At 40.3% G+C, this 22,685-nt stretch overlaps 1 protein-coding gene and 1 long non-coding RNA gene across 14 annotated transcripts in view; one reads left to right on the top strand and one right to left on the bottom strand.

The window, feature by feature from the left end:
* Positions 1-22,685, top strand: part of LOC148025379 (uncharacterized) — a 36,617-nt gene that overhangs the window by 7,782 nt on the left and 6,150 nt on the right. For 4 of the 13 annotated variants that reach the window (XR_015693064.1, XR_015693063.1, XR_015693076.1 and 1 more), the window contains one exon: positions 7,695-9,612. The exons of 2 other annotated variants lie outside the window; for them this stretch is intronic. This is a non-coding gene — a long non-coding RNA (uncharacterized LOC148025379). 7 more of the 13 variants (XR_015693068.1, XR_015693073.1, XR_015693077.1 and 4 more) reach the window with 5 other exon arrangements.
* LOC148025380 (uncharacterized) lies at positions 18,477-20,742 on the bottom strand. Its single transcript, XM_087692481.1, has 4 exons — positions 19,308-20,742; positions 19,140-19,195; positions 18,832-19,050; positions 18,477-18,730 (listed from the first exon to the last, which is right to left on the bottom strand). Exons 1-4 carry the CDS (start codon positions 19,959-19,961, stop codon positions 18,667-18,669), a joined length of 993 nt encoding a protein of 330 aa, XP_087548607.1. The 5' UTR covers positions 19,962-20,742; the 3' UTR covers positions 18,477-18,666.

The raw sequence follows: 22,685 nt of genomic DNA, 5'->3' as shown, positions 1-22,685 counted from the left end.
TGAGCATCCTTAACTCCGTGCTTACATTGCCAGCTGCCCTTGCTGCCAGCCTCATTCATTGTCATCATTTGCTGCCCCCAGTGTTCAGTTATATTTTTTGCTTGTGCTAATGTCATCATTGGCTGCTGTCATGATCGGTAACTGCTGCATTTTATCAGAATAGCAATGGAAGCATGAACGAATGCTGAAATAAATTGCTGAACACAGGACAAAAGAGAAAGGAAAGAGAAAACATAGAAGAACATTGCAAAGAAGAGAACTCAAAAGAATGCTTGGGAAATGGAATCCATTTACCAACACGAGACATTCAGGTGCAACAGTGAGTCAGTGGCTGTGTGGACATTGACATTGGCTCCCTCTCTCCAATGGATTCTCTAGGTGATGAATGACTAAGAGTGAGGAGGGAGCCTAGAATATATAGGACAATAATGGCATCATAAATGCCAGGTTGGCCAGCATCTAGGCTGACCATAAATGTAGGTCGGCCAGATAAACAGCCATAAATGGCCACAATAAATACACAATAAAATACCAAAAATATTTAGGATGTGCTCAGCCCATTGTTGCCATGCATAGACTGACACATGAGCTGACAATATTGCTAACACATTCAGATCCAGACTATTGCCTTTGGCTGCTGTGCCCATCCCGACCCGAATACTGCTGCATTTCAGTCCAATGACCCTCCTCCAGAGTCCAGCCTCGGAACTGCTGTGTTTGACAGTTTTCTACTGTCATCATGTTGCCAATCCTTCTACTGGCTTCAAGCATTGGAGGACATCACACTCCATCTCAAGCATCTATTGTATCACATCTCACATATTGTGGTTGTTCACTCTTCATTCATCTCTTTCTTTTGAATTTATGTTTTGTTTGAGCTCATTGCATTGGTTGTGTCCATACACTTTGCTTTCTCTACAAACCCTAGTGTATCCTCACAGCCATGACCTTCCTTGAAGAAAGGATGTATGCCTTAGGTAATTATTACGACTCTTTATGGAAGTTGATTTGGAATATGATTTAGCCATTTCAGTTGGTACATCTATTTGTGTGTAAAGATAGATCGCAGGATTTCATATAATGAAACGGATTATTCTCTTCATGAATGGCATCCAAGAGAATGTATGCTGTTTGGCAGCGATTGTCTTGGATAGTTGATCATAGCTAATAGCTTTGACATCGTGCAAAGTCCTTTTAAAATGGCACAAAAGGATCTCAAACATTTGGAAAATGAACAGCTGCTTAGGGAGAGATCCTCGTGGAGATGAATGCTTTATGCTTACTAAAAGAAGGATTGCTCTAGTTACCTTTCCTTGATGTGATGCTTTGAGTAAGAACATTTCGAACATTGTTTTGGGGTTGTGGACGTGCACAAGAGCTAATGCATTGGTTGTCCTCTTCCCTAAACCTTGCCTTCTTTTGGCTTTGGCAAAATATATTAGGATTTTGCATCTGTTTTGGTGAGATTGAAGTCTTATTCTGCTTTTTTTCTAAGATGCACTTTTGGATATTGGAATCTCATAACTTGACTACTCTTGAGACTACTGTTTTTGATGGTTTCACTTTCTTCAAGGATCCTTGCACCAATGTCTCTCTTATAGCCTTGTCATTTAAGGATTATACAGGAGTTAGTATGATCTTTTTTTATTAGTGCTTCTAAACTTTCTTTGCCTTCTTGCCTACACTTATTTAGATGCCACTCCACTTTGTACATTGTTCACTTATACAAGATCTTTTTGCAAAAGAAAAAGTGCGTTTGCCTAAAATTTCATCTCTCCATGGAGGGGGAGCACTCTTTAATATGGAATGCCTAAAGTTGTTGATTGCAAGTCAGCTTGTAGTCACATGTTGATTGTCCACATGGCAATTAGTTGCCTACAAATGAGTCAAGGTCACTTGTGGTAAACCCTTGTTTGCAGCTTGGTTTTAGGTCCTTGAACTAATGTGAGTATACGTCCAAGGTCCTTTTTCCCATGTCCAATAAGAAAGTTTCCTGAGACATGCAATCTAGTCCCACATGAGCTTGCTGAAAGCTAAAACATGCCATCCATTTAACAGTCATGAACTGGTGCTAATCAAGGTTTTGCACGGTCATATGCAAAAGTGATGAATAGGATGATATCAGCTCTAAAAGCTGGGTGCACATAAAATGGTGTTATATGCAATGGCACTTTCACGAGCATGAGAATAGTGACCTTCAAGGCTTAGCCCTTGCATTTGTGTGGAGTTAGGAGTGTTTATGACAACATTCTCGTAGGATAAGTGTTAGTAGCTCCATTCTCATGTGATGCTTCATGCGGGGCCATTGTTACTTTAGTGGTGGTATAGAGAGTATGTGGATAGTTGGATAAGCATAGCAATAGAGGAGGTTCTAGAGTTTCTCCTTCTTGTATCTATGCCTATGGTGAATATGTTACCAAATTGTACACCTCATGAGTGAGTTTGTGTATTTTAGTGGGCATTCCCTTTGTTTGCGCCAGAGAAGCTTTGGGTGATAGTCCACATTTGGCCAATTGGTATTTGAGTGCCCAGTTTGGAGCTGTCCGAACGGTCTTCACTTTGGTATCTTTATTGCCTATTTATAGGCAGGCTTCCTCCTCATTCGTTTAGTTCAGTTGCTTTTTGGTAGAGAGAGGGAGTTTATGCTCACTATCGGTGACTCCGAGCCGGAGCTTGTGCCGTCTTCTACATTGGTATATGGGTTCCATTTCCCAAGAATCCTCAAGAAAGATTTCTTGCTTGGTGAAGACTACTTGGGTATGGAGTCTCTAAAGACTGTGAATTGAGAGGAGATAGAAGCCCAAGTTTGAAACGTATTGGACTTTTGAGATGGAGCTTAAAGATGGATGGTCAAGCAAAAAGGCAAATCGTAGACACCACTAGCAAGCATTGAAGTAATGCCACCCACAATGATTGTACCCTCATAAGTATGGAGGTCTTGGAGGTGATCTTCTTGGGGAGTCATATGACTCGATGTACCATTGTTAATGAGCCAAGGCCTCTTGAAAGATGAGATAGTTGAAGAAGGCACAACCATCTCATGATTGTCATGAAATTCCACAGGTCAAAAGTGTTGAGGATGCACTCAACTTTGCATGACCATTGAGGGTAGTTTTTCCCATCTAGCTTTTCTAATGTGGGAAGAGGTTAGGACATGCACTTGGTGCCATAATAGCCAATCGGGGACTTGGGAGAGAGAGATGATGGTGGTTTGGAAGGAACCTAGTCACTCCAACCATGCACATCACAATCACCATGCCGATTTTGGCAGTTTGAACAACGATCCTCATGGTTATGGCTTTGGGAATGCTGGACTTCATAGACTTGATCGTCACTTCAATAGCCCTCGCAGTCCCAATCCACACAATCCTACCTATTATCATGGTTTGCCATAGATGTCCTTCAAGAAACCTGCAAGAAAACACAAGAAACACTGCAACTGATGGTGAAAGTAACCAGGAAAAGGATATCTGCAGCCTATTTGGGGCTGCCTGACTGCTGTACAGCAGAATTGATGATGTCAACGGGAAGATCAGAGAGTATCCGAGTCAAGAAGGCCAAAACACTGTGCAGAGAGTCTGAACTGCAAAACACAGGATGAACAGGGGCTGTAGACAGATAATGCAGCCTTGAACAGGCTGTAAACTGATCAGATAGCCTGGAAGAATGCTGCCCTGATTGAAACAGGGTGTTCCAGCACTGAAATAGGTGATGTCAGCACCAGAAAATGGGTCCCTTAGCAGAGGAGGATGGTTGCCTAACTGATAAACCTGTCATCCAGCACAAAAGAAAGGCTGCCTGATCAGAAATGCAGCACGAGGATGATTGTCCAGCATGAAACACAGCCTGGACAGCATAGTCACCAGGGACAGGGAATGGGGGGATGGGAGGAAAAGGAGGGACGAGGGAAATAGGGAATGGGGGATGGGGACTCTGATGGGGATCTAAAAATTATATGTTTTCTAAACATAATTGAGATACTCTTTAAAGAAACCAAACAAATGTGATAATGTATCTTAACAATCTTCTTAAAATGTCACATAAAAGTTAAAATTTAAAAATGATACATGAGCCATGAGACTTTGAAAGTTGAAACTTTACTGAACAGTGAGTACCCAAATTGAGGTGTAGAACCGACAATGCCAAATGGTGACTTCTGCATGAGAACTTGGAAACACTACAAGAAATAAGAAAGAGTAGAAGTAATACTCAAGAAGTGGTGGTAGTGGTGGTGGTGGTGCTGCTGCTCTTGCTTCTCCCATGCCACAAATGGGTTTGTAGGTGCAATCAGAGTCTTCCCCAATATGCGTAAGTTGGCATTGAAAAATACCAAGTCATAGGAGCTCCGTAATTGCTCCAAAAAAGAGGAGTTCACAATAGAACTCAAAATATGGATAGCTAGTGCTTGCAACTTAGGCCCGTCAGATCCATAATCCTCCCACCATAGGGCAGCCTTGACTCTGTGTCTGTCATCTTGTGCATCCTCACAATCGTATATGCCATGAAAAATTCTATACCTTGCAAGAATGTCTTTGGTTTTGCATCTGCTGTTAAAGCTAGGGACCATCTTGTTTAAGATTGTCACCAACAACTTATTATCTCTATTTTGATGAATCTCTTGAAACTCTAGATCCTACACAAATGCAGCTGCATGCATAGGAGAACAATAATTGTTTCATTGTGCTACACATAATGTGTGTATCTCCTCATATCTCTATGCCATCAAACAATCCTCATCATCATCACCACAAGGAAAGAAAGTTTGTAGTTGCTTAATCATTTTGTTCATAGCCTCATTGACTTTTCCAATGCATGGCTGTATACTATCAATAAGTCTCAACAAATGCATTATAAGTTACACCATGGCATCAATCTGAGGGACATTATCCCAAAAAGAAGCATCTTTAGCACATGCAACACATTTCATTTCTAGAGTAGTAGAGGACATTGGATTTGCGCAATACTCATCACTAATGAACACTTGTCTTAAGGCACCATGCACTTAAGTGACCAAGCATGAAGAAATGATAAGCAAAGCATGTTTCTGAGTAATTCAAGAGAATCTAGTGGGGGACTAAATGCAAAGAGCAAAACAAACACTTCCTAGAATTGATGTGCTCTGAAGCTCCATTGTCAAAATACCATGTTTGTTGCATTTTAGGAACATTAAATGCTGAATCAACCATTGAAGAATCATCTCTACAAGTCAAAAATGTATAGTCCTCCTCCACAAAGTGGGTTGAAGCATCACCATCATTAGATTTGTTGGTTGATGTTTCTTGGATAGCCAAAGTGGGGTCCTTTTTTTTCTCTTTGGCTAATCTCTTACAATATTCATCAATATAGTGACCTGTCTTATTGCAATAATGGAAATTTTCCTTCTTTTTAGACTTTTCTCTGTCTTGGACAGCCTTATTTGATGGTTGTCGGTTGTCCAATATCATGCTTGTGCTTTTTTTTTTTTAGGTGGCATTTTGCTTGCCTTTGAACTTGGAAACATAGCCATAATCTTCCAAGTTTATTCCTCTTGCAACAAGAGGCCTTCTCGACCCCAACCAATCCACGTTCATTAGTCGAGGCCACTCCACAAACGTATTGGGCTGCACCCCCTCCCCCCTCCCACAAAAAAAAAAAAAAAAGAGTCCCATCTACTCAGATCCTCGATAGGAGAGGGCAACATTACTAGTAGCTTGTCCTCTAGCGTTATGCTAAGGTGTTTGAGATGCAAGACCTCCTGGTCACTGCAAATCACTTGTAACATAGTCCCACAAGTCCTTTGTTGCAAAAAGGTTGCGGACCATAAAACGTCACAATGGGTAGTTTGATCCATCAAGTTTGTCCTCTTGAGTGAGGACACCAAGGATATTGCTTTGATCATTAGTTCCCTAATGTTCCATGTTGTCAGTAATGGACAAAAATCTGTAGCCAAATACTTATGTGTTGAAGTATAGATGGTACTTCTTAGAGTACTAAAAATCCCCTTAGGATAATGCAACAAGTACCAAATTGTCACACAAATGCCAAAGTGTGTCCAATTTGATCCAAATTAGTTCTAAGCCAAGAAATAACAGCAATGCATTGCTGTACTACACTTGCCTCGTAATGCATGCCCTTAAAAGTACAAGTTGTAGCAACTTAATGTTCATTTTTACTAAAATTTATTGAAATTTTTCAAAAGTTTCTTTTCAATTTGTTTGTAACAGCAATTAAATGTTGCTGTACCGCTTGTTTGCTGCCTTGGAATGCATGTCGAGTAAAAGCCCTAAATTTCTTTCTAAAATTTCAAAGAAATTGAAGAAATTTGTACCTTAGACTTGAATTTCTACAGTAATGTCATCTCGAGGTGCGTGCAAACAGCGAACAACAGCTGAATTTGCCTCGTGATGTATATCGGAGCGTCTAGGATAAAAAACCTCAAATTTCTTACACAAATGTCGGTTAAGTTGTGCAATATCGTCATTTCCAATGAAAATTTGCATGTAGGACTGCAAATTGGACAAAACTAAAAAATTTTGGTGGAAATATCAAAGAAATTGTGAAATTTCTTTGAACTGGTTATCAGTTTGAACTCTCGGATTGAAAATTGACAAGACCCCCAAATTTTGGGTGGCATGAGCTGAAATTTAGAAAGAGATGGCTAAATGTATGGGAAATTGCAGAAATTTCTGAAAAAGCCCCAAATCTGAAAATTAGGGTTTTTGCATTTTTTAGGGTTTGCAAAAAATCGTAGGCTGGGTTGAGAATATGGTGGGCAGAGGTGAGAAAATAAGAGAAAGAGCTGAAAACAACAATAGCTCCTCGGGTTGTATGTGGGCTGACTACAGGATTGTGCGTAGGGCTGTGCACCGGCTAAAAAAAGCAGCGACTAGTCCTTCTCTTCCTTGGGTAGAGAGTTGGTTGATAGCAACAAGACCATAGGCAGGGTGGCACCGACTAACGGTGGTTGAACTTAATCTGCACGTAGAACTTGCTCTGATACGAAATGTTGGAAAATGACAACCACCTATGGAGGAGAGAAAAGAGAGATAATGAGGCTATGCTGAAGCAAAAGAGTAGAGTGTACTTGTTGAATTGAAAGAATGAGAATGAAAGGCACAAGATAGGTCTAAGATAGACCTAGGTCTAACTCAACTAGAGTTAATTGACTCTAACTCTAGGAGTGGTGACACAACTTATAACTTTAATTGTGTTCACACTAAAAATTGAAAAAAACTAAAGACTAAAACATTAGACATTGCCTATAGAATTGGCAAATTCTAGCAGTTTTGGGTCTGTTTAATGTGGCTAATCAGGATGTAATGCATTTTTAGCTCAACAGCCACAGATAAGGCATACACTTAGGCACCCTAGAAAGAAGAAGGGGAGCATCTCAAGAGCTGCAGATAATGCACACACTTAGACATCCTAGAAAGGAGAAGGGGAGTACCTCTTCTTCAAATATTAGTTGAGAGTGGAAACCAACCATTTTGGTGTCTTTTCTATGTGTTCTTGATGGTTCATAATTAATTAATTAATTGATGTGGCTTAACTCACAAGCTTATGTTCATATGTGATGAATACTTGATGTTATATGCGTTCATAATAGCATATTTATTTGGCCAAACTCTATTGGCCTTTGTGTAGGCATGTTGGTCTTTCTAGGTTTTTTTTGTATTTGTTTGCTAACAATGGCCCCTTCACTTGCATCAACGTAGATGGAAACTTTGGCCCCCACATTGGCAAAGAATAGAAGTGTTAAGACATGGCACCAATAGAGAGAAAAAAGGTACATCAACCCACTCTTTGCACCTTTTGCAATTTATGCTATAGAAATGGTTAGTGCTTTCATCCAAGTGATTAGAATTTGTACTTATAAATGGGACTCTAACTAAAGAGCCACATTATCTATAAGACTCTTTTGTATATGAATATTTTTGACTGCTTTAGTTTGTCACCATTGAATTAAGGGTATTACTTACTTTCTTCACCCATGTAGACAATTTAGTTTAGCTATCTCCTTGGTTCCATCACTATCAGAGAATTTTAAAAACCCACTGAACTTGTGAGATGCAACATGTCATTGATGATTGGTAAAAGAGATCAATGGCTTTTGATAACATAGGATAATTGTGAGATGGAAATCTTGTATGCTTGATAACTCTCGAGGTGCTTGCTAGAATCTCCCTTTGTCATTGAAACTCTCCCATTGGTATTCAAGCCCAACACGAGTCTCCTATTAGAAGCCAAGAATGCTCATGGCTAAGGATGTGAATGGTGAAGATTAAGGGGTTAAAAGATTAGAGAACAGACCATGAGAATGAGGAGAAAAACAAAGTTGTTTTTCATACTAACTTCTATATGCATTGTTGCTATGCTACTAAAACAAAAAATAAACTTAATGATTAATGAAATCTAATTCTAATATCCCTAGCTCTTGACATAGTGACCATTGCACTAACAGTGAAGGGTTTGACATTGGGCATGCAGTGGATAAGTGTATATGCTATATGGTACAATGGCGAATGGCAAGGTAAAATGAACAAGAAGCAACATGAAACTTGTTGGGATAAAGGCTCGTTTGACCTTCGTGTAAAGTACTCGCATATTATTTAGCTATACATGTGAATGCACCCTTACGTACCCTAAGTATAAATACATTTTATTCTTTGTATACCAATGCATTGTTGGTACACTCAAATCTAATCGGACTTTTGCTCATCCTCTCTCTCTCTCTAGCCGTCACTCTTACTCCTCGAATTGCTGTATCCAACTGAGATTCAACAACTGGTATTAGAGCTTAAGGCTTTGCGTGTTTCCTGAGATCACCAAAACAAGAGATGAGTAGTGGGCAGCAGTTAGGCGACAGTCAAGTTCCAGAGTCAACGGGCTCACTACAGGGGTCATAGGTAGGTGACACTGCAGCGTATGTAGGCGACTTGTGGCGTGGTGATGGATAGGAGTCCGGGCGTAGAGTAGGCGACATGTTGGGCAATAGGCAATAGCAGCAGGCTCTAGGCGTAGGACGGGGCAGACCAGACGACACAACATAGCATGGGGCTGACAAAGCGGGCAGCTCACGGGCGCGGCAATTGACGGGGGGCGCCACGCGATAGAACAGGTGTTGCCAGTCCTGTTACACGACCCACCTGACGGGTCTGTTGATGGACTTGTCATTCTGTTTTTTTGATGAATAATCTCATTTTCTTCAAAATCTCATTTTGAAATTTCCTTCCTTTAATTGGGGTTCGTACACTGGAGGCACATATCTTAGATTTGTGCAAATTTGAGTCTAAAAATTTGGGGTTTTTCTTGGTTTTGATCTCGCCCATGCTTGGCAGTGACACTCAGGTCAGAAATTGCAGACATTGCGTATGGTGATCTCAATTAAATTGGGGATTTTACCAAATTTGTCAGAATTTTGCTCTTTTGAGTAAAATTTCTTGACATTGGATCCCAAAGAATTCGGGCTTTTTATTTATTGATAAAATTTTACTCAGCTGGGTTAGATTGGTTGATATTTATGCACTTTTGGACCTAAAATTTTGGGGGTTTGTGTAGACTTTGGTAAATTTCTGAATTTCTTGCCCGTGTGGTGGTTGGTTTATGTACAAACAACAGAGATTTTTTTATTGGTTGAGGAAGAATAACGTGTTTGCTGATTCAGCTTGTGCTTTTGCAGTTTAGGGGCATTTACTCTTGTGTTCATGATAAAATGGTTGCAACTTCTTCTAGTTCAAACATCAAGAGTTTGATGGAAATCAAACGGTTTGATGGTCATGGCTTTGACCTTTGGAAAGACCGTACGCAAGACATATTGTTCCTAAAGGATTGTGAGGATGCTTTGTAGGAAGGTAAACCCGCACAAATATCTGTTGCAAATTGGGCTAGAGTAAACAAAAAGGCTGTGGCTTACATTAAGATGGGTGTCACTGATGACATCTTGACAGACATTAAGGGTTTAGATATAGGTTATGCAATATGGGAGAAGCTGAAAACTACCTATGAGATTACCACACCTATTAATCAAGTGCATTTAATGCGCAAGTTGGTGAATATGCGAGTGGATGAGTCAAAGCCTACAGTTGAGCGCATTTACAAGCATTTTAAATCAGTTCAAGGATGCGAATTTGGATTTTGATGATAAGTTGAGGGCGATCTTTTTGATCATGACATTGCTTGATTCTTGGGAGACCTTGGTGGTTTCTCTCAACGGTAACCGCAATCTCTCATATGATGGGGCAAGGGGTTCAATCTTGAATGAAGAAATTAGATGTATATCTAGTGGAGAAGACAACAACTGAGCTTATAATGTAAGAGGCAGGGCCGAAAAGAAAAATGCAAATGCAGGACAGAGAAATAGGAGCAAGAGCAAAGGAAAGGAAAAGAGTAACATTACTTAATATCACTGTGGTTGGAAGGGCCACAAGAAACTTGATTGCAGGTATTACAAGAAGGAACAAGAGAGAAATAAGAATGCAGGAGACAAAAAGGAGAATAAGATAAATGCATGTGAGGCAGCCAAAGGCAAGGAAAAGGCTAATGTGGCCTCTAGTGTGGTCATAGAGGAGCTTTCGGATACAGAGGTTGATGTATTATATGTAGTTGATTATGATGTCCTTATATGTCACATGTAGGATATGCAGATTGCCAAGGCTGATGTGATTGATGCATTCTTGTCAGTTGATGATGGTGTTACTCAAACTTGGATTGTAGACTTTGGTGTCTCTTTCCATGTAACTCCTTGCTTGGAGTGTTTTGCTATGTTCAATGTAAGCAGTTATGGAAAGGTGTATCTTGGAAATAACCATGCTTGTAGCATTGATGGGATTGGCACTGTATACTTGTCTTTAGACAATGGGCAAGAGCTTGTGTTGAAAGATGTCAGATATGTGCCTGGCATTAAAAAAAGTTTACTATCTGTTGGTCAACTTGACTTGCATGGTTACACTACACTGTTTGGTGGTGGATTGTGGAAAGTGAAAGAGTTCCATGCTGATTGCAAAAGGAACCAAGAAGGACACTTTGTATTGTTTGCACTGTAAAGCTTTGAATGGCAAGTTTCTTGTAGTCTTGACTTTTGTAATGTGTGTCAGTTTGGAAAGCAAATACAAAATTCCTTTTACTCTAATGTCTCTTGTAAGTTCAATGTCTTAGACTTAGTGCATTCTGATGTATGTAGTATGCCCGTGAAATCGTTGGGTAGTGTTGCATATTTTGTCTCCTTTATTGATGATTGTTCCAAAAAGATTTGGGTATACTTGTTGAAAAAGAAAAGTGAAGTGTTTGTTGTTTTTAAAACTTCTCATGCATTTGTGACCACTCAAATAGGTAGAAAGCTAAAATGCTTGAGAACTGATAATGGGGGTGAGTTCACATCTAGTGAATTCAAGTCCTTTTGTGACTTGCATGGAATTAAGAGGGAGCTTACAACTCCTTACAACCCTTCTTCAAATGGGGTGGTTGAAAGATATAGTAGGACTCTATGTGAAAGAGTGTGGTGCATGCTGTCCACTGCTAATCTCCCTCATGAATTTTGGGGAGAGGCACTCAAAATGGCGGTTCACATTTGCAATCGCTCTTCAAACAGGTCCTTAAATAATGACATCCTTGAGGAGGTTTGGTTTGGCAAATCGGCCTCATATGACCATTTACGCATATATGGCTGTGATGCTTTTGTGCATGTTAGAGATGAGCCGAGGAACAAACTTAACCCAAAAACCACAGAAGGCATTTTTATGGGTTATGGTGATGAGGGTGAATTTGACTACAGTGTGTGGTTACCTCAGTCCAAGAAAATTATTTGTAGCGGTAATGTTGTATTTAGTGAAACAAAATTGCTGAAAGGTACTTTAGCTTCTAATGAAGATATGAAAAAGGTCAAATTTCAGAATTTGCAGCCACCTATTACTTCAGAAAATGAGCCTCATGGTGCTGTACCACAGGCTGAAATTGATGAGCAGCTGGTTATTTTTTAGCTAGATGATAATGGACAACAAATAGGAGCATAAGGAGGTCATGGACAGCAAGATAGACTTGCTGATTATGAAAATGCAGGTGCTAGTAATGAAAATGAAGGTGCTGTACAGCATTAACAGCATGCTGAAAATGGCTTACAGCAGCCAATAAATGCTGAAGATGTCATACCTCCAAATGTAGACCCAATTCCTGAAAATGTTGATCATTGGGTATGTAGGTCTATACGCGTAAGAAGGCAACCACATAGGTTTGACCCCTCCTTGCATTATGTGATGCTTACAAATGAGGGTGAGCCTCTTACCTACAAAGAGGGGAAGTCATGCAAATTCGGCAGTAAGTGGGAGCTAGCTATGTAGGAAGAGATAAAATCTTTATATGCAAATGATACTTGGGATCTTGTGTTATTGCTCAGAGGAAGGAAGCCTTTTGCAAACAAATGGGTTTACAAAGTAAAGACAGTTGATGGGAGACCGAAGTACAAGGCAAGATTGGTTACAAAAAAGGGTATGCATAGAAGGAAGGGATTGACTTCCAAGAGGTCTTCTCACCTGTTGTGAAGATGACCACTCTATGTGTGCTTTTTGCTCTCTGTTGTATTGGACTTAGAGCTGGACCAATGGATATAAAAACGGCTTTCCTGCATGGTGACATTGATGAGGAAATTTCCATGAAACAACCCAAGGGCTTTGTAGTTCTTGGAAAAGAGTAGATGGTGTGTAAACTAAAACGCAGCTTGCATGGGTTGAAGCGAGCACCACAACAAGGGTATAAAAAGTTTGACATTTTTATGCTATCTCATGGGTTTACACGCAGCCATGCATATCATTGTTTGTACATGAAAAAGGATATAGATGGCAGTCCCATTATACTTGTTTTGTATGCGGATGATATGTTGGTAGCTGGGAAAAGAAAGACTAGTTTGGATGCTCTCAAAAATCAGTTGAAATCAGCCTTCTCAATGAAAGATTTGGGGAATGCAGAGCATACTTTGGGCATGAGGATTCGCAGAGATAGAATGCAGAAATTGTTGTTTTTATCTCAGAAAAAGTACATTAAAAAGGTACTAGACAGATTTAACATGGTTGAAGCTAAGCCTTTTGGGGTACCCTTATCTCCTTATCTTAAGCTTAGTAAAGCCAACAGCCCAAAAGATGAGGTGGAAGCAAATGCTATGAAGGGAGTCCCTTATGCATGAGCTTGTGGCTATCTTATGTATGCTATGGTTGCTACTCGTCCAGACATTGCTCATGCATTGGGAGTTGTTAGCAGGTTTATGTCAAGTCCTGGCAAAACACATTGGGAAGCTCTCAAGTGTATTCTTTGATACCTAAAGGGTACACAAAGAAGGTGTATTTGCTATGGGCAAGGTATATTTAGTTTGTAGAGTTATTGTGATGCAGACATGGCAGGTGACTCGGACACTCATATGTTCACCAACAGGTGCTGGTGGGGCTGTTTCTTGGTGTTCTAGGTTGCACAACATCGTTGCATTGAGTACTACAGAAGCTGAATACATATCAGCTACTATTGAAGCTTCTAAGGAAGCTATATGGTTGAGGAGACTTGCAGAGGATCTCGACATGTCTACGGATATTGTAGTTTAGGGATGTGATAGCCAGAGTTGTTTGTATTTGGCTAAGAATGCCATGTGATAATTCACGCACAAAGCATATAGATATGTAATATCAATTTATCAAACATATTTTTGAAGATGGTCTAATCACATTGACCAAGATCAAAACACAGGACAACCTTGTAGATGTTCTCAATAAAAGTCTAAGCAAAGCTCAGCATGAGTATTGCATACGACTAGTGGGAGTTGGTCAGAGGTTCACTACTTTGGACCTTTAAGTGGGGGTTGGTCAGAGGTTCACTACTTTGGACCTTTAAGTGGGGGGTCGAAAAAGGCCCGTTTGACCTCCGTGTAAAGTACACACACATTATTTAGCTGTACATGTGATTGCACCCTTACGTGCCCTAAGTATAAATACATTTTATTCTATACCAATACATTGTTGGTACACTCAAATCTAATTGCACTTTCACTCATCCTCTCCCTCTCCAGCTGTCACTCTCACTTCTCCTTGAATTGTTGCATCCAGCTGAGATTCAACAAAACTTTCATTAAATTTGGAAGTTTGCACCTTATAATTAATGATTGTTTCTCATGTAAGTTGTACATTAGCTTGGTGTCGAGTGACTAGCTTATGATTAATTAACTATTGATTAAGTACCTCTTAATCGAGTTTGAATCTTGATTAATGAGTACTCATTTAGAAAGTTGATTTGGTTAGATCTTTGTCTCTCATTTGAGTAGTGCAAGCTTGGCAACAACCATTCCTCTCTTCTTTGGTGCCGATATTTTCGATTTTGGCTGTGGAACACGAGTGGAGTTAGTCCTCTTGGCATGGGGAATCCATGAGACACCTTTATATCTCTATGTACAGCAAGGTATGTTACTATTTTGATCTAAATACCATGAAAATAAGTTTCTACAACATAATGTGCTAAATTTCTCCCTTTTCCTTTGAGATCTTGAGCCTTTTGTATCTTTTGGATAACTTTGTCATGAAGAAATTGACGTTTTGAGTTTCACTATGAGAAATTTGTCTGTTTGTGAGAGGATCGCGAGATTGTACGGGAACTATCCAAATTGTAGCAATCATAAGAATCATATCGTCATTTTTAGGGTTTGGTAGACTCAAGCGTTCATATACATTTTTTAACATTCTACGGTTAGTTGGAGGCTAATATTAAGGTGGCAAGGCCATTGAGCATACATAGATCAATTCTGCCATGAGGAAGTGCTAGAAATTCAGCCATTTGTAACTATTTGGAGCATTTGAAAGTGAAATTGTTGTTATGTTGCAGAAAATGCAAAAGAAAATTAGGAATATACAAGGCAATACTTATTGGAATAGATATCACAGGATATGAGCAATTGTGTGTTGGTTTTGGACATTGATTGAATGCTGATTTGCTATGGAAGCAATGCAGATTACTTAGTTTAACAATGAATTGGGTGTGCAAAGGCTAGGGCAAAGCATTGAGACTAATGCATAAACAAGGATTAGGCTTTATACAACAAATCAAATCAGTTTGGATTGAGATTGCACATATTACATATTGTTTGCGGTGTGTACTAGCGTGGGATAAAGTCTGCATTTGCAATATCACTAAAGACAATATGTATTCATATACATTACAATGGTTGGAGTGTCAATGGACAGATTTGTCGTGCACTTGGTTAAGATTGGTGAAAGCAACAAAGGAAATTTCATTGGAGACAAGTTTGGATTGATTCAAGAGCAAGGCACATGGAATCCTTGGTATTGAAGTGTTGGTTTGTGACAATAGGTGACTTATGATCGTGCAAGCCTTGAATAATGATTAAGAAATAGCATAAGGGGTACCAACCTTTCGGGCCTATCATGTGTCATCTATTGTGCAAGAGCATTCTAATTCTCTTGTTTATTAAGTCTTTTGGGTTTTGCTTATTTAGTTCATGTAAGTAACAGTCGCTACCCCTTAGATTATTTTCAAAGGCGGTTTCAATTGCTTTGCAAGAACGAGCTCTTCTAGCTAAACTTGAAACTAAAAGTGGTGGTTGAATTTCATTTGGTGTCCTTAAAACTTAAAAGACATCATTGATGGCAAAGTGAACATCTTCCATAAGATCTTATGTTCTGGCCTCTCCAACCTTCCTTGAGATGCCTCTTGATGTCAATGACTTACCTCCATAAGGAGACCACCGAGCGTGAACAAGCCATTTGGCTATGTAGAGTGAGCTTTTGACAAAGGTTTTTGTCTCCACTCGCAACATGATCTCTTCATAAGGAGCTATCATGGTGCAGAAGAAACCCTTTTGTTGCTATGGTGAATGGAATCCAAAATTTTTTTGGCTTCTTATAAAATATTTAATATTGTAATGAAGATAGAAAATAATTATGATAACCCTTTAACTTGATGCGTGATGAGTATTGCATTGTTATGGCTATGAGACACTTGATACAAACATTAGTTCCAAGATATGGATTATTATATAGAATGCAAAATGATGCATACTAGCTTTATATGCTCTAATACAAAACAAAGTATTTTTTTTTTACCAACTTCACATTCCATTGACCAATGAGTTGGAACATGTTGGTGGGTTGACTACCAATTGGGCCAATTGATTGCTATGTGGCACCTAATTGCTTGTTTGTTGTTGGCTTGTGTTTCCATGTCCAAACTAGCCTAGGCAGTCAATGTTTGGTGTATTACAATACACTAATGTGCATTTGCCTTGTCTATTTTGTTGTGCTCAACTCCAATCAAGAGGTGTAGTAGCGAGGACCTTGCACTTGACTCCAAAAAAAAACTAATGTATATAACTTGTATATTATTGTTGACAATATTTCAAGGGTTTATACACGAGGAATGTGGCATGGAGTATTCTTGAGTATTTGGATGGTTGATACCAATGCATGGATGGCATTTTATAGAGGTGGTCTTGATCCATAAGAGTAAAATATAGAACGATGTAACTTTTTGCGAAGAGCAAGGATGCACAATGCATTTGTACTTTGTCCACTATTGTTGAGGTTTATGAATGAAGTAAGCATGTGGTGATGACAAGGTTTCTTTATCCCTAGCCGTGGCTTAAAAAGAATAGACATGTCACTTGATTGGAGTTGAGCACAACAATGAACACAAGTCCATTTCTTTTGCTAATAACTTTGTTGTCAGTGTTGTTTAAACTAAGATTGAAAGACCAGTCAAAAACCTAGATATGGTATATAAAAATCGTTCAACTTATGAAATAAACTAACTTATGAAAGTGGCAACACTTTCTTTGTATGATAAAACTTGAGTAATCTTTGATCAAGAGAGCATCAAATGGCTAGTAGTCAACATGAATTAGAAGGCAGGTAGGCCCAATGAGAGCTTGAATTCAGTTGAGATGTAGATATCGTTTACAATGTTTGACCAATTCTATGAAAAATAGATCCCCAATAAATTGAGAGGCCAAATGTCCCTAGGAGAATCGTCATCAAGGAATGACAAGAGTTCAAAAAATTTCCTTTTATTATGGTACCTGATTGTACAAAAACTAGCATGTGTGTACCAAGCAGTGAAGACACTGATTTTACAAAAGTCATTCCGTAGCATACGTGTTGATGATCGTTTTATCAGAATTTTCAGGTTTGGCCTGTAGCATACGTGTTGATTAATTGGTGATCTCTTGTTCCATTTGAATGTTAAGATTTTGATTTGGCTGTAGCTATTGTCTGCATTGCTTTAGCCAGCAGTGTACATAACATGTTTTGGTGAAACCCGCCTTTGTCCTCTTCACCTGTACCAAGCATTGGTGTAAACTGAAGCAGTTGGTTGTGCATACATCCATTTGGAAATGCTAGATTAGTTCTACAAACATTCCTGTTACCATTGTCAAGTGTGCAGGGATTTTCTAGAAGACTTTTTTTCAAGGTTCACAATCCACTACCCAAGTAGATTTAGCCATGTTTATGGTGTACAAGTGAATGAGTAATGCCTTGTCTGTGTTATGCTGATAAACTTGGGCAGAATACAGCAAGTGATGCTTTTATCCATCTCAAATTTTGCATTCTCTATATAGAGCCTTTGTCCTCTTTAAATGCACCAACTGTTGATGTAAAGTGAAGCAGTTGGTTGTGCACACATCCATTTTAGAGTTCTACATTCCTATTCCCATTGTCAAGTGACCAGGAATTTTCTAGAAGAATTTCTTTCAAGGTTCACAATCCACTAACCAAGTAGATCATCTATAACATGTTAACAATTAATTTGTTCTAGGTAGTTATCCCATATCATGCTAGTGGCTCATCATCCTTAAAAATTGGCATATCATCATCCATGATAGTATCATGCAAAATCCTATGAAGCAAAAGTATTGGCACACCTTTCTTCACATACACCAAGCTTAGCAGCCTAAACCTTGTGGGCTTTTAATGAAAAGAAAATGGCTGAGACCTTTTGGAGTAGAGGAGAATCAGTATTCATAAAGCCTAGCCTTCTTTGGAACTAGTATCTATGAACTCTCTTTTCATGTGTTTTCCATTTATACAAGTGAACCAAATATTCAAAAAATGGTGAGTGTGTTATGCCCAACGAATTCATATGATGCAATAACCTAATAGTGAACAAGATTTATGGAAGCAATTCAATGATACATAAAAACATTATCCACCTACAACCACAACTGGAAGTTAAAATCATATCCATTGCAACTTGGAATCAATGCTCCACACAGTCCATAAGTTAATTCCAAAACAATTTGAGTTGGTTTCCATCCACATTGTTTCTGTTTAACAGAAAAACTGTAAAAGATAGCTGCTCAGAGGGCTTCTCTGTCTTAAAAGTGCTTTCAAGGGAGTTTTATATCTGCATGCATGGGAAAGGGGATGATGACGCACAGGATTACAAGTAAAAAGACCGAGTACATGCATATATTGCCTGTATAGGCCACTTAAAGATAACAACAATATCAAATAACCTCTTCAAATCAGACCAATAAAATCCAGTAACAGCTTTATTTATAAACGCAGCTTGTATTTCTTGCATGGTAACTATCACCTCGGAGGGCTTTACATTTGCCATAGTGTACATTTACAATAGACGGGCAACTTTGCTCCATTTACAAAATTAATGTGAATGATTGGTGTCAGGAATTTTTCTGTGTAGTCCTATCTACAAACTGATCCATTCGTATCTTCCTCTAAGAGGTCTCTCATTTGCCGGATCGAAATTGAACCTGCAAGAAACACATCCATCGATAGTGTAAATGAGATTGATTGTGTTTTTTGTTGCTAAAGATGGATATTGCGAACAATGTAAAGTTCAGATGTCACGGACCTTTCTATAAACCGCCTACGCTCTCGCTGCTCAGCACCCTTAAAAAAGGCCTCAATTTCACTGCAGGAAGGAGCTTCATTAGCTCTGTTGAATGGAGGAGCGCTTAGTGACCTGGTTCTAGCTCGTCCACGACAATCACGGTTTCTTGATGTAGACCCTGGAGCCTCGGTATCTTTGATTGAACTGTCTGGGGTGTTTTCTCGATTGTATCTCATGTATCTGCAATGTGGAGGATACAGATTTTAGGCATCAACTGCAATTTTCTAAAATCGTCGGTTTAAAGCCCAACATAAGCGCGCTATGCTTACCTGCACTGGTTGGAAGGTCCAGCGATCATTGGACTCTCTCCAAAGAACGGTTCAACCTACATACAGGGTTTCCAGTCCAATTCAGATGGCAGCTAAAACAAACACTCGCAGGAAAAGCGTAACAAGGTTAAAACAACTGCATGCTACACAAACAGTACAGTACTATACTTCTGCATTGACGTCGTCCATTTCCACATCCATGCCTTCTTGGCTGGCCAGGCCCGCTGCAAGCTCTTGTTTTTGATTCCTCGTCATGATTCCAAACGATCTGCTGGCCAGCAGGGAGACAGAATTGTTGCTTCGAGATTGCGTGGAGGCACTGGGCTTCACCTGTCTGTGTATCATGCTTGAATTCGCCGAGCCTCTGACAGAGGATTGCAGGGACACCTGCGGTACAGGGTCCCTCGCATGGCCAGCGGCGTCACTACTAGCAGGAGGAGTAACGTAAGGAAAAGAGTCGCGCCTGACGCTGTTGGCTGTGACGCTAGCTATCCTGAAGCTTGGAGCGCTTCTTTCCTCACGACCTGATTCCCTGGCTCCATGCACTTCTTCTTGCTCTCCTCTCCCGGTTGTGCACTTGACTGCTTTCTCTAGCCTTCTGCTTCGCAGCTCCATGTATGCGTCCTGAGGTTCCTCATTTTGTTGCTTCTGAGATTGCTGCTGCTGCTGCTGCTTTAAGCTTTCCGAAGTTAAGGAGGTGCTAGCTTGAGAGAGCCTACTGCCTCTCTCCAAAGCCTGAGCCCTGGCTCGAGTTCGAACTCCCAGCGAACCTTCAAGAACTGCCATTTTGCCAACGCCTTTCCTCCTCATGTATTTCCCCATGCTGCCGCGACGGACCTTACTCTTCCCTGGTGATGGAGCCACTTCTTTTTTTGCACAAAGAAATTTCTTGGATGTTTTAGTAGCTGATTCCGGTGCTTAATTCTTAACGCACGCGGCTGGTTCCGCTGAGGTATTAATAAGCCTCCGCTGTTTTTAAACGACTGGCCTTTGCCTCCAAAGTCTCAAAGAGGCTCACAGCCAAAGCTTTGTAATGTTCAGAGCGAAGGATGTTCGGAGACCATAGAAAAAGGGGGTGTGCGTAGGCGCTTTATCAGAGGAGAGGGAGACATGTAAGGCAGAACTTTCTCCTGCGATTGGGAAGGATTCCGCAACTGAGACTCCGGTGCAAGGAGAATGATGTGAGCGTCAGTCGGACGGTACACGGCTTCAGCTGCTGCTTGTAAAGCGCTTGTAAAGCAAAGCCAAAACGGACCAGTGAATGTCTGTTGCGAGAGGATTATCCAGTGAAATGGCACCCGCACAGAGAGAGAGAGAGAGAGAGAGAGAGAGAGAGAGAGAGAGAGAGAGAGAATTCACTCGCGTTCCTCGAACGTCTTGGTTGTACAAAGAGCTCCAGTACTCTTGAAGGAGAGGCAACTCAGTGTAAGGAATACTCGGCTTTGGACGGGAACGTCACGCGGAGAAACTTGGTCGTAATGGTGCGGAATTCACGAAAGAAAGGCGAGTGGGGTTAATAAAGCTTATAAACGGTAGCAGGGTGGATGAACGGCCCGGTGGGGGGGGGGGGGGGGCACGAGGAAAAAAGTTAAGGAGAAGGTCGTGGCTATGGCGGCATCTGTAACAGAGAACCAACAGGCTGTCAGGGGGAGAAGACACAGGGTAGAGAGAGAGAGAGGGGGGGATGAACGTTAAGCGGAGCACACGATGACTCTGGCGAGATCCAGCCCGTGCAAACCAACGGTTCGGATTGAGCCGAAATTAGGGTCCATCACGCTGGGATTACAGGATAGGGTAATGTAAAGCACGGCCATCGATGTGGTAGTGCCAGATCGATGACGTGGTGGGAGATGAACGGCCGAGATTCGTGACTTGCCGCGCACGCACGAACGGGCGCCTCTCCCGTTGCTCCGTTAAGTGGTGCCGCCGTTAAGTTTAACGGCCGGCTGCCCCCTTTTGTGTGCCGTTGTCGTGCCTCAACGGGTACGACGGCAAGACAAACTAGAAATTATAAAAAACGGGAGGATCCGGGGCGTCACGTCACCACTTTCCGTCTTTTTATGGGCTCGTTGTTTGGCCTTGGCTCCCTAGCCTGGGCCCACGCCTCGTCTCCCGTTGTCGATTTCTTACATGGTTGTGTCCAAAAACACGTTCTCTCTCTCTCTCTCTCTCTCTCTCAGGAAGCGTGAAATTGTATTTATAAAGTGAAAAAACAGTATTTACAGCGATTTACATAGTAAGTTGTTTCAAAATAGGAAAAGTCCCTAGACCTAAGATGTTACAAAATAGGGGCAGCTATTTTCCATGAGGGGTTATAAGCCATACTTTTATCTTTAGCCTTTCCTTCCTGAGCAGCTTCATGAAGCTCCTTGAGTTTATCAACATTTAATTCACACTGCACATACAGATCAAATTTAAAACCATAAATAGGATCTTCATTAATTTTATCAAAAACGTTTTTATTTTTGCATTTCCCATCCAGCTCCACACTGGTGGAGGTATTCCATAAAATTCACCCAGCAAAATTCCTTCCATGTCAGTTTAGTGGGATGATATGGAATTATCATGACCTGCAAAAAACAAAAGACATTAGTGTTCTATGGGCAATTTAGATAGTTTCTACTTGTTTGTTACATCTTGGGTAAAGGCCATTTCCTATTCCAACCATCAAAGCTCTTTCATTAGTACACATGCATTGTAATGTTACCAAAAACAAGACAATTTAGGTTGTATGGCTTGGGTCCACATATTGGTGAATTCGTAGTTCCATTGCTCTGTTCTCCATTAGATATACCATCTTTCATTGAGTTTATTATGTGGAGGTGAATTACTACTAAGTAGTTTTGGTAGGGGGAGAAGAGGTTTGTTCCATGGGCAATAAGGAGACTCCTTTTGTGATTGAAAGGTTAGTTGATGGTGGCTGATGAGAGATGGAGATTCCACAGTCCGATCCTTCCTTAAAAGTTCCATTTTTGGCTGGTTCAGTTGAAACACTTGTCTAAGATACTCTTTAGTTTGCTAAGTTTTGTTTCTGAAGGTCCATAAATTCCCCCAAGTTTTGATACTTTTCATGTAGAGTTTGTAACTTTGTAGGCCTTCCTAATATCCTGGTTTGAAATTGACTTTTGGAAGAAATTATACCTAACTAAATCTGAGGCACACCACGGGAGAGCTATGTTTGAACGTGGGGAGAGGATTAGCAGTTCTTTGTATTTGAACTAGGCCTCCCAAAGCCCCTTGGTCAATGTTGAGTAGCTCTAAACTTTGAGTTTCATAGGACTAATTATAATTGCTAGTGGGTCCAAATTCTTTCATTTTGAATACCCTTCAACTTAGAGATTTTTGGTGGCTGTACTCCTTTCTATCTTTCTAATTTCTTTCTAATATTCTCAAATCTCACTTTTGTTTCATAGTGAAATGAAAACCCATAGGGATACCTAATAATCTGAATACTTTGCCTATTTAAATCTCCTTGTAGCTTGCTTCTAACAACTGTCTAGCAAGGGAACTAATGAGAGGTTTATTAGGGGTAAAGGTGCCTGTGCT

The sequence above is a fragment of the Lygodium microphyllum genome, chromosome 14 (genome assembly GCF_053477565.2).
Source record: "Lygodium microphyllum isolate KBCC chromosome 14, Lygodium_microphyllum_v1.1.10, whole genome shotgun sequence".
Lineage (NCBI taxonomy): Eukaryota > Viridiplantae > Streptophyta > Polypodiopsida > Schizaeales > Lygodiaceae > Lygodium > Lygodium microphyllum.
Note: the sequence above shows the minus strand (reverse complement) of the source record. Positions and strands in the feature narration are given on the sequence as shown.